The sequence below is a fragment of the Mobula hypostoma genome, chromosome 15 (assembly GCF_963921235.1).
Source record: "Mobula hypostoma chromosome 15, sMobHyp1.1, whole genome shotgun sequence".
NCBI lineage: Eukaryota > Metazoa > Chordata > Chondrichthyes > Myliobatiformes > Myliobatidae > Mobula > Mobula hypostoma.
In genome coordinates this window covers 52,163,798-52,176,326 of record NC_086111.1, presented here as the reverse complement: position 1 = coordinate 52,176,326, position 12,529 = coordinate 52,163,798, and the positions used below count along the sequence as shown (strand labels likewise).

The following is a 12,529-nucleotide window of genomic DNA, read 5'->3' as shown; positions in this document are numbered from 1 at the left end:
CTTCTGGGTGATAATCATTGAGGCAGCTCACCACTCTCCTCTTGGGCATTGGTATGATTGCCACCCTTTTGAAGCAGGTGGGACCCTCCCACTGCAGCAGTGAGAGACTGAAGATGCCCATGAAGATCCCCACCAGTTTATTGGCACAGGTTTTCAGTGCCCTATCAGGTTTACCTGCTTGAAAGATATTCAGTTGGACAAACAGTGTTTTATTCTCACTTTTTTAACCTTGCTTTGAACTACAGAACTAGTCAAGACCAATGGCATCCTGGCAGTAGACTCCCTGATGAGCCTCCATGCCATCATCTCAAAGGTCTCAAATGGATTTGGCCTTGCACATGTCCTCTTCATCTGCCAGCTTGACCAGCAGCCAAACTGATCCCTCCACTTATATTGGGTTGTGGGGTGCAGGTGCATCTCTACCAAAGGAGGCGAAGGGCACTCATTCCCTTCTCTAACCTCCACTTCTAAGAGTGGAGGAGAAGATGGCGGCGCGACGGCAGCACGCGCAGCCTCTCCGGTGAATGATATCTGTAATCTGTCAAGTAGGGGACCGTGCACAATTCTGATTTGATGGAGACGGACGTGAGAGTACGGAGGAACATCTGGAGAAACTTCTGAAATGCCTGCTTCGCTGCCGCTGCTACTGTGTGATCCTGAATCTCCGGAGCAGAAGGCCCGAATCCTTGGCTTTGCTTGTTTCAGCGGCCGGGGTGAGGTCGAAGGCACTCGGCAGAGGATGGCGCTCGGGAGGCTGTATCAGAGGGGCTGGTCGGAGACTCGAAGTTTTCGGATGGACGGACTCAGTGTCGGCTGTGGTCAGCTGCTTCCAAGGCATTGGCAAGTTGACGGTGGCTGGAGGTTTATGGCAGGGAGTTTCTCCCTTTTGCCGCCTGCTATTGGGGACTCAGGAATCGATAGACTCGGGGACTTTGAGACTTTTTTTTACCATGCCCATGGTTTGTTCTTCATCAAATTATGGTATTGCTTTGCACTGCTGTAACTATATGTTATAATTATGTGGTTCTGTCAGCGTTATTCTTTGGTTTGTCCTGTTTTCTGTGATATCACTCTGGAGAAACATTGTATCATTTCTTAATACATGTATGCATTTCTAAATGACAATAAAAGAGGATTGAGTGTTCTCATCTAATCTAATCTAATCTAACCTAACCTGCAGGTCACCATTGGGCAAGGTGTAGCATCTGCTTAGCCACCTCCCCCCCACTCCCCCCCCCCAAAATCAGGGTCACATGAAGCCACAGGAGCAGCTGATGGATGGTTTTATGAGCAGCTGATAGGTATCCAAGTCCTGGTTGTGCGACCACTGAAGCCAGACAGACAATCTCTGATCAGTGATTAGCTGGGGTCACCTGTTTTGTAAAGACACTACCCAGAAGAATACAATGGCAAGCCACCTCTGTAGAATTTGCCAAGAGTAACCATGGTCATAGACCATGATCGCCCACATCATACAACACAGCACGTAGTCATAATGATCACTCGTATTGGGACGTCCCGTGTCCAGATTTGGAAGAGCTATAGATTTCCTCTGCTAAATATTGAGAGTATCCAAAGCCCACAGTTCTTGGCCCTCTGCTATTTTTCCAAGCTGAACCTTTTGTGAGCACGGTTTCCTCTTCAACTCGCGAATTACATTTTAACTGCAAGGGTTAAGGAGGAAATCGTGGTTACAAAAATATGTGCCAATTGTAGTGGTGATGGTCATGCTCAAAGTTCAAAGTAAATTTATTATCAAAGTACATATATGTCACCATATACAACCCTGAGATTCATTTTCTTGTGGGCATACTCAATAAATCCATAATAGAATAATGATCATAATAGAATCAATGAAAGACTGCACCAACTGGGTGTTCAAGCAGTGTGCAAAAGACTGTGCAAATACAAAAATAAAGAAATAATAATAATAAATAAATAATAATTATCGAGAACATGAGATGAAGAGTCCATGAAACTGAGTCCATAGGTTGTTGGGAACGTTTTAATGATGAGGAAAGTGAAGTTGAGAGAAATTATCCTCTTTGGCTCAAGAGTCTGACGGTTGAGGATAGTAACTGTTCCTGAACCTGGTGGTGTGAGTCCTAAGGCTCCTGTACCTTTTTTCCTGATGGAGGCGGCAAGAAAAGAGCATGTCCTGGGTGGTGGAGGTCCTTAGTGATGGATACTGCTTTTCAGCAACAACGCTTTGTGCAAATGTGCTCAATGGTGGGGAGGGCTTTATCTGTATTGAACTCTGCTCAGTGGTGGGGAGGGGTTTTACTTACTTTTTGTAGGATTTTCTGTTCAAGAGCATTGGTGTTTCCATGCCAGGCTGTGTTGCAACCAGTCAATATACTCTCCATCACACATCTATAACAGTTTGTGAGAGTTTTAGATGTCATGCCGAATCTTCGCAAACTCCCAAGGAAGTAGAGGTGCCGCCGTGCTTTCTTCGTAATTGTGCTAAGGACATCTTGGGGTTTCGCCAAATGATATAAGTTCTTTTAAAATAAATACTTAATTATAGCTGTAGTTCAATGGCTGTGAAAATTGTGTCTTTTATTTTCCAGATGTGTGATTCCGTTGGACTGGCAAAACAAATTGCCCTCCATTCAGAAATGGTAGGTCAAAGGAATTTTGGTTACAAGCTACCTTTATTTGTAAAATGGACATACTCAAGGAATATAGCGTATGCACAAAATGTCTTAAATGGTTGATATTGTTCAAAATTAGCACCTGATCAATGAAGTATAAACTCTGAGTTCTTTGATGGAAATGTAGGTGAGCAGGATACATACCTGCCTATAAGGCTCTGCTGTTGGCCCTCCCAGAAACAAAAAGATCTGCTCATTCAAATATTACTGGTTAGGACGAAGTCACATCTGTCAGCAATAGGTGAGATGTGCTTGGAGCAGGTAGAAAATCTATGTTGAGGGGGACGTACAGAAGAGGAATATTGAAGTAAACAATTCCAAGATTTAAAGTTAAAAGTTTCTTGAACTAGGAACTGCATATAGCAAACATGTATAAATCACAGTAAGAAATTCCTCAATGATACAAATATTGTTCTCTTTGAAATTAAGAAGATGGTTGTAATGACGGGCTAAATTAAGGTTTGCTAGCACTCTGACTAGGATGGAAATGGTCTCTCAGTAAACCCCACTCCCACCACCATCATTCTCTGTCCGTTACAAGAAGCTCAAGCTCACAGGGCTAGGTGTTTCAATCCCTTTGATAAACAGATCCTAACTCATGTCATAGCATAGAGCTCTTGAGGTGGGGCTTTGTGGGTGGCAGAGTGGCAGATACTTCCCAGGGATCATCAGGTGGGCACCCCCACCCCCGGATGTTTTGTTAATTTAAACCCACTACGTCCCCAGAGGGTTCAACAGTGCGACCCAGCACCGCCCTTCACATCTGACCACCGATGGATCATTTGAAGGCCAAACTGCCATCACACCTCTTCATCCATAACTAGTGGCTGATTATGAAATGATATTTACAACTTTTACAGGGCTGGGAGGATCTTCAGCTACATGCGGATATATTTACCTTTGACCTGACTTTTCAAATAAGCTCCTGAGCATCCTGATATTCCATTAATTGTAAACTTAAGATCATCCATAACTGTGTTATCCATATTTTAACTTGCACCAAATTCGGAGTGTCCATCATTCTGGTGCTCACTTACCTACATTAACTCCTGACAAAGTATTCTTCAGTTTGACAATTTTCATTCTTGTTTTCAAATTCCTTCATGTTTCTTGTCATCTCTGTCATCTTTTCCAGCCTCAAACTATCTTCCTGCACTTCTTGACTTCTTGAAGATGCATATTTTAATTGCTGCTCAATTGGCCATCATTCCTTGTGGTTGTTATAAAAACACTTATTAAACTTCTCAACATCCCTCCATCTCTTGCGTTCTATAAGATACCATTTTAGTAAAAATCACCTCATTAGTCGCTAAGTTTTGGTCACTATCCTAACTACTTAGTGTGGTGATGTCATTACCAGTAAGATTTGCACATCTTGCTTCTAATAGATATGTATCATATTGGAGTCTCCTGAAATGCAAATGTAATACATAATAACATTGCTAAGAGTTTGGACTACTTGCTAGTTCTATTGTAAACCTCTTTATAGTGCAGTAAATGTGTTTTCTGTTGGAATAGGATCGGCGAACCACAGACAAACAGAAGGAACTTGACCGAGAGAAGCAAAGACAATTGAAGGAACTTAACAAGCAAAAGCAAATTGAGAAGGTAAAATCAAACTTGCTCAATGTACAATCTTCTTTTATATCTCAGTCCTCATTTAGTTTAATTGATAAAAGGTAACATCTAATATGGTAGTTAGTAATAAAGAATTTCAGGATGTATATTGTATACATTTCTCTGACATTAAAGGTACCTATTGAATAGTTTGCATGTCCAGATGTTCCTGTCTTTAGAAAAGTAATTAAGAATAGCAAAGACAGAATACAGTACATTCTGTAAAGGATATGGCTGCAGGTGGTAGAAGAACTAATGAAAACAAAAAAAGAATGGACATAATCCCTGCAAAACTAGATTTAGTAGCTGTATCTTTCAATGACGATGTTGGTAAGAATGATCAGCACACAGTCCTTGTGTCCCATCTTCACACCAAGGGCACCCTGTGCGTGTGTGTGTGTGTGTGTGTGTGTGTGTGTGACACTTCTTCTCAGGCAGTCCCGTGCTTCCATTCCAGTTCTGTAGTCAGTGTTGAATTCCTCCTTAATAAGGCAGGAAGTGCTTGATGGGAAAATCAGCTAGGTAGTGTGTGAGAAAATATGCTGCTTCTGTTATTTACACAGCTTCTGTAATGAGTGCAAAAGACAAGGCTGAAGAGTTTCCAATCATTTTCAAGGTCTTACATGGATGCTTCATTTTGTCCTTGTCTTGGTGTCACTATCAGCACGCGTGTCCATTTTCAACCAGATGAATTCACTCTGCTCTATAGCAAGGTGTGGTTGAATGTACTTGGAACTATACAAGTTATGAGCTGAGTAAGGTTGGTTTTTCACAATGAGTTACATCTCTGGCTAACATATCCAATCTGTTCCAGTACAGCTACATGATAATGTGAAAAAATGTCCAATTATGTCCTATCCACACAAAAAGAATGTAACTAAACAATCAATTATTGCCTCATCAGCCTAGACTCACTTGTCAGCAAAGTAATGGAAAGAGATCTTTAAATCTGTAAGGTTCAGTCTGCTCTCAACCTCAGTAAAGTCTTTATTCGATGGTGAACATAGAGTCTGAATTCCACATGTAAGTTGAGAATGGTGGCTATTGGTATCAACACACCAAATGATCAAGAATGGCGTCAAAGAGTCTAGTAAAAATGAATGTGACGAGAGTCTGTCTATCTGTCTAGGTGCCATATCCGATGCGGACTTTGGTGACCATATAGATCTATCCTTCGATTTTTGGATGACTTCCATTTCCTCGATGTGTAGCCACCTGGCTATGCTTTTGATGTACATAAGCCGAGGTCTTCCTCTAGGTTTGCTCCCTCAATCTTTCCAGAGAGTATGAGTTTTTCTAGTTCATCTTTCTGCATGATATGTCCTAGGAATCTGAGTTGCGTTTCTCTTATTGTTGGTATGAGTGATCGAACTGCTTGGGCTCTTCTGAGAACTTGTTCATTTGATGTGTGTGTGGTCCATGATATTTTTAACATTCTCCTGTAGAACCATAATTCAGCTGCTTCTAGTCTCTTTCCATTGCTGGGGAAATGGTCCAGCATTCACTTCCATAAGTCAGGATAGAAGAAATGTGATGAGAGTAGGTGTTGAAATTCCCAGTCTTAGCATAAAGGAAGATGGGTGTTATTTCTGAAAACCAATTATCTTAGGCTCAGCTCATATATGTAGGAGTTTCCCTGTGCAGGATGCTTTACTGTTTTCTGTTGCTTCCTAAGTTATTTTCCTTCCATCATAAAGTTAGAGGTAGAGATGCTCATGATCATACAGTGTGCACTTCCAATTGTAGCATCTCAGGTAATGAAGTTGACCGTGTCTGCAAGCAGCGAGACTTGGACAACATGCACTGATAATTGGAAAGAAGAATCTGTGCCACAAAAGTACAGGCAATGACCTCCTTTAACAATAGCCTAACAACTCTCTGGATTAATAACATTACCATTAGTTAATTCACCATCTTCAGCATCCTTGGGATTACAATGGGCCAGAACAAAACTGGAACTGGAACAACTGCATAAATACTACAGATCTTAGAGCAGGGTGGATGCTGGGCATTTGTCCAAAACAAAAGTCATGATGGAAGTTTATTGTAGAAAGCCATTCTCTAACCTGGATGGTTGCATCTCCCACCACACTCAAGGACCTTATCATTCAGAACAAAGCAGGTCACTTGATTGGTACCTCAAAAAAGCTCCTTTAAAGACTTCACTGCTGGCACACTGTAGTTGCAAGGCTTTTCATCTACAAGTGTAATGGAATAATTCTGCAAAGATCCTTAGACCTCCCAAGTAAGTGAGCTGTACTACTTACAAAGATAAGGACTATTGGTCTTGGTGAAATCCGCCATTTCCAAATTACACGCCATCTTAACTCATTGTTGGTGGGGCAAACTCTGGTTACTTGCTACGTGGGTGCTTCTCATACTATAGAATCAGGAAGGTGACTTCCACCATCATCTTAAAGATAATAAGGAATGAGTAATAAAGACTGGTCTTGCCAGTGACTCTTACAGATTGAAAGAAAGTATCTTTGAAAATCTCCTCTGTGTATGCTTGCAGTAGCCTGACTTTGGAACAAAATGAATTCTGTCAGTAACCAAATTTATATATCCCATACTGAGTGCAAAAGATTTAAAAGGAAATGTATTATTCATTGTCAAAGACTCATGAAAATCAGTTGCAAATAGGTATTTGTTTATTTTAGATGCATAGTTCTCTTTAATTCCAAAACTTCATTAGCCATGTTTCCATAGTTAGATTAAACTAAAAATGTCAAAGAAATCCTCTACTTTATACATGATAATATTGATTATATGTAAATGATACTTTCAGGATTTAGAAGAACAAAGCCGTCTAATAGCTGCTTCTAGTCGGTCAAACCAGACTTCTGGTGAAGGCCAGTTTCTGACATTGGGCAACAACAACCAAACAGAAGACAGTGACAAGGGGGATGATGGGAAGAAGAAAAAAGAATCAGAAGCCTGAAGTGAGATTGAAGATGATATCATCAGTTTGCATGGCCCACGTTGAATAAAATCACAGTAATGGATTAGAGATCACTATAGAACTTAATTTGTAAAATGTGATTCTGGCAAACTGAGCTGCAGTTAAACACTAAGACAGATAGAAACAGGCCTTTTGGCCCTTCTTGGCTGTGCCGAACCATTTTCTGCCTAGTCCCACTGACCTGCACACGGACCATATCCCTCCATACACCTCCCATCCATGTATCTGTCCAATTTATTCTTAAATGTTAAAAAAGAACCCGCATTTACCACCTCGTCTGGCAGCTCATTCCATACTCCCACCACTCTCTGTGTGAAGAAGCCCCCCCTAATGTTCCCTTTAAGCTTTCCCCCCCTCACCCTAAACCCATGTCCTCTGGTTTTTTTCTCCCCTTGCCTCAGTGGGAAAAGCCTGCTTGCATTCACTCTATCTATGCCCATCATAATTTTATATACCTCTATCAAATCTCCCCTCATTCTTCTACGCTCCAGGGAATAAAGTCCCAACCTATTCAACCTTTCTCTGTAACTGAGTTTCTCAAGTCCCGGCAACATCCTTGTAAACCTTCTCTGCACTCCTTCAACCTTATTTATATCCTTCCTGTAATTTGGTGACCAAAACTGAACACAATACTCCAGATTCGGCCTCACCAATGTCTTATACAACCTCATCATAACATTCCAGCTCTTATACTCAATACTACGATTAATAAACGCCAATGTACCAAAAGATCTCTTTACGACCCTATCTACCTGTGACGCCACTTTTAGGGAATTTTGTATCTGTATTCCCAGATCCCTCTGTTCCACTGCACTCCTCAGTGCCTTACCATTAACCCTGTATGTTCTACGTTGGTTTGACCTTCCAAGGTGCAATACCTCACACTTGTCAGTATTAAACTCCATCTGCCATTTTTCAGCCCATTTTTCCAGCTGGTCCAAGTCCCTCTGCAGGCTCTGAAAACCTTCCTCACTGTCTACTACACCTCCAATCTTTGTATCATCAGCAAACTTGCTGATCCAATTTACTACATTATCATCCTGATCATTGATATAGATGACAAATAACAATGGACCCAGCACTGATCCCTGTGGCACACCACTAGTCACAGGCCTCCACTCAGAGAAGCAATTCTCTACCATCACTCTCTGGCTTCTTCCATCGAGCCAATGTCTAATCCAATTTACCACCTCTCCATGTATACCTAGCGACTGAATTTTCCTAACTAACCTCCCATGCAAGACCTTGTCAAAGGCCTTACTGAAGTCCATGTAGACAATATCCACTGCCTTCCCTTCATCCACTTTCCTGGTAACCTCCTCGAAAAACTCCAATAGATTGGTCAAACATGACCTACCACGCACAAAGCCGTGTTGACTCTCCCTAATAAGTCCCAGTCTATCCAAATGCTTGTAGATTCTGTCTCTTAGTACTCCCTCCAATAACTTACCTACTACCGACGTTAAACTTACTGGCCTATAATTTCCCGGATTACTTTTCGATCCTTTTTTAAACAACGGAACAACATGAGCCACTCTCCAATCCTCCGGCACCTCACCTGTAGACAGCGACATTTTAAATATTTCAGCCAGGGCCCCTACAATTTCAATACTAGTCTCCTTCAAGGTCCAAGGGAACACCCTGTCAGGTCCCGGGGATTTATCCACTTTAATTTTCCTCAAGACAGCAAGGACCTCCTCCTTTTCGATCTGTACAGTTTCCATGATCTCACTACTTGTTTCCCTTAATTCCATAGACTTCATGCCAGTTTCCTTAGTAAACACAGACGCAAAAAACCCATTTAGGATCTCCCCCATTTCCTTTGGTTCCGCACATAGCCGACCACTCTGATCTTCAAGAGGACCAATTTTATCCCTTACAATCCTTTTGCTCTTAATATAACTGTAAAAGCTCTTTGGATTATCCTTTACTTTGACTACCAAGGCAACCTCATGTCTTCTTTTAGCTCTCCTGATTTCTTTCTTAAGTATTTTCTTGCACTTCTTGTACTCCTCAAGCACCTTATTTACTCCCTGCTTCCTATACACATCATACAACTCCCTCTTCTTCTTTATCAGAGTTGCAATATCCCTTGAGAACCAAGGTTCCTTATTCCTATTAACCTTGCCTTTAATCCTGACAGGAACATACAAATTCTGCACTCTCAAAATTTCTGCTTTGAAGGCTTCCCACCTACCGATCACATCCATGCCAGAGAACAACCTGTCCCAATCCACGCTTTTTAGATCCTTTCTCATTTCTTCAAATTTGGCCTTCTTCCAGTTCAGAACCTCAACCCTAGGGCCAGATCTATCCTTGTCCATGATCAAGTTGAAACTAATGGTGTTATGATCACTGGAACCAAAGTGCTCCCCTACACAGACTTCTGTCACTTGTCCTAACTCGTTTCCTAACAGGAGATCCAATATTGCATCCCCTCTAGTTGGTCCCTCTATATATTGATTTAGAAAACTTTCCTGAACACATTTTACAAACTCTAAACCATCTAGACCCCTAACAGTATGGGAGACCCAATCAATATATGGAAAATTAAAATCCCCTACCACCACAACTTTATGTTTCCTGCAGTTGCCTGCTATCTCTCTGCAGATTTGCACTTCCAATTCTCTTTGACTATTGGGTGGTCTGTAATACAATCCCACTAATGTGGCCATACCTTTCCTGTTTCTCAGCTCCACCCACAAGGACTCAGTAGACAAGCCCTCTAATCTGTCCTGCCTGAGCACTGCTGTAATATTTTCCCTAACAAGCAATGCTACTCCCCCACCTTTCATTCCTCTGCCTTAATCACATCTGAAACATCGGAACCCTGGAATATTAAGCTGCCAGTCCTGCCCCTCCTGTAGCCAAGTTTCACTAATTGCTACAACGTCATAATTCCACGTCACATATTATCTGCTTTAAATAAAACAACATTAGGTTTTATTCTGATCAGCAAATGGTTGCTTGTTAACTGGCCTCCGTATCTTTGCCTTTAATTTGAAACCTATAATTTTTTAAAAGTAAAGGACAATATTATATTTTATACATTATGGTGTTGTGTAAAATATGTGCTTGCAGCAATGTTACATTATTAGCTTGTTTATCATTTTTAATTCGTGGAGATCTGCTATGTATCGTGCATAGAATCAGTAAAAGAAAACAGCTACTGCTTTGTATAAACAAACGAATAAAACTTCTGCACAAATACTTTATAATTTAGCAATAAGCTCTGATCTACATTTTAAAGTTGCACACTTGTCTTTCTTGCAGTTCATGAACTCCAGACAATGCAGTGAATTGCTTTCTGTGGAACACAGTTTATAAACCTCAATCTGACACACTACTGGAAATTGGAGATAGTAAACAGGCTAGTAACATAAATTGCTGCTTCTAAAATAATTGAACAGAATTTATAAAATATTATAAGCCAATCTATTATGTAATATTTTGATTTCAATTTTGTGAAGTCAAAGTTGAACGCAATTTGAACTGATTACCTTTTGTTCACCGAGAATTAAGATTAACCTTTGTGCCAGATTCAGTATTTTGTGTAAAGTATAATTTACATTATGAACTTAATGTTAAAGATCAAGTTATTAGTAGTACCAAAAATGGTTAAACCTTTTAGGAACATTGAAATCGCAAACAACAGGAATTCTGCAGATGCTGGAAATTCAAGCAACGCACATAAAAGTTGCTGGTGAACGCAGCAGGACAGGCAGCATCTCCAGGAAGAGGTACAGTCGACGGTTCAGTCCTGACGAAGGGTCTCGGCCTGAAACATCGACTGCACCTCTTCCTAGAGATGCTGCCTGGCCTGCTGTGTTCACCAGCAACTTTTATGTGTGTTGCAGGAACATTGAAATGCTTTGTTTCTCTAAATGTCACATGATATTCCTCATACTTTGTAGAGATTATCTTTTGCAGCTGTGAAATGAATGAGGGGCACGAAATAATGTGGTTGAACTTCACTGTAGTTGTGCCTCAGACTTGTCACACTGCTCTTCCATATGTAGTGTTTAACTGAAGCAGTGACGGATAACTGATTTTCTTTTGCACGTATATGGTGTGGTATAATGAATTTGCGGCTGATTTTTTTTGTGTTTTGTAAAATTGCTATCAATAAGGTGGGTTGATTTTTTATTTGATGTTACTATAACACTTGCCTGTAACCAAATGCATGTCCCTTATATTAAGGTCCAAATGGCTCATTTTGTATGTACTATGGAACTACTTTCAGATTTTAAAGGTAAAAGAATTATGTCTTTTCGTCTATTGACTGCAATACAGTAACTATAAAATTATTGTTTTTTACATTCGCTCTTAACTGGCTTAACTATAGAGTTAATTTAAGCATTAGTACATTATGTAAAATTTTCAGAATTAAACCAAAAAAAAAACAAAATTGTTTAAAAATAATCATAGACTCTGTATTCATTTTGAAAGGGAAACTTACAAAGTAAACACAAACCATTGCACTTTGTTTTAGAATATGGCACATATAAACTGTAAAATTAATGAGTGAGGTTTTTGTGTAAACTTCAAACTGTTAAAAAGAGATCTATTTTAAAGTTACAAAATTCTTTTTTTTAAAAAAAACCTTTTTTCCTTGGTGAGTTTAACAGTAACAAATTAGAAAATAGCATCCACTAAAAATTAAATGGACAAAATAATTCTTTTAAAACTAATAATTAAATGGGATCAATGCCTTTTTTAGACTTGTTTCTGATGCACTGCATAAGTAAATGATTTAAAAAAACTTAAGTGTAAGTTTAATTATTCCTGGTAACTTTGGCATTTATCTGTGTGATAATATTTTCTAAAAGTCCACATTTTGTAAAATGAAGTGTACATAGAGCAAATGGCAATAAAACAAGAGAGTTAATTTGTGTGTGTGTGTGTGTTTTTTTTAAACAGATTAGGTACCATGTTACTACTGGAAGTTTGACATAAGCAGTGCGACTACAGTATTAAGATATTTCTTCCAACGGTTATGTAACTTCATTCAGTGAGGAACTGGGCTATACAGTCTCCAGAGATTTCAAAGTTATGTTAGAAGTAGCTAATTCAAAATGAGCTATTTTTGAATAGGAGAATCATTTCAATTGGCTTCATCTTTAGATTATGGAGAGGAAATTGACATTCCTTGCTTCTGATTACTACTTGACCACTGTAGCTTATTGTCAAAAGTTTAATTATGAAGCTGTGTGTGAAACAAATTGATCTTGCTGCTTTAAAAATTAGCACAAAAGAACAAGTTGTGTAGATTCAGAACAGCGAAAGATTTGAC

The 12,529-nt window shown here is 39.8% G+C and overlaps 1 protein-coding gene across 3 annotated transcripts in view; it reads left to right on the top strand.

The window, feature by feature from the left end:
* appl1 (adaptor protein, phosphotyrosine interaction, PH domain and leucine zipper containing 1) overlaps positions 1 to 12,112 on the top strand; it is a 72,970-nt gene extending 60,858 nt beyond the window's left edge. For 2 of the 3 annotated variants that reach the window (XM_063068054.1, XM_063068056.1), the window contains 3 exons: positions 2,574 to 2,624; positions 4,176 to 4,265; positions 7,063 to 7,223. In XM_063068054.1, coding sequence (XP_062924124.1) covers positions 2,574 to 2,624; positions 4,176 to 4,265; positions 7,063 to 7,215 — 294 coding nt within the window. In that variant the 3' untranslated portion in view covers positions 7,216 to 7,223. Of the gene's footprint in view, positions 1 to 2,573; positions 2,625 to 4,175; positions 4,266 to 7,062; positions 7,224 to 10,509 lie in introns of those variants that run through there. The other variant, XM_063068055.1, reaches the window with a different exon arrangement.
* The last annotated feature ends 417 nt before the right edge of the window (positions 12,113 to 12,529 follow it).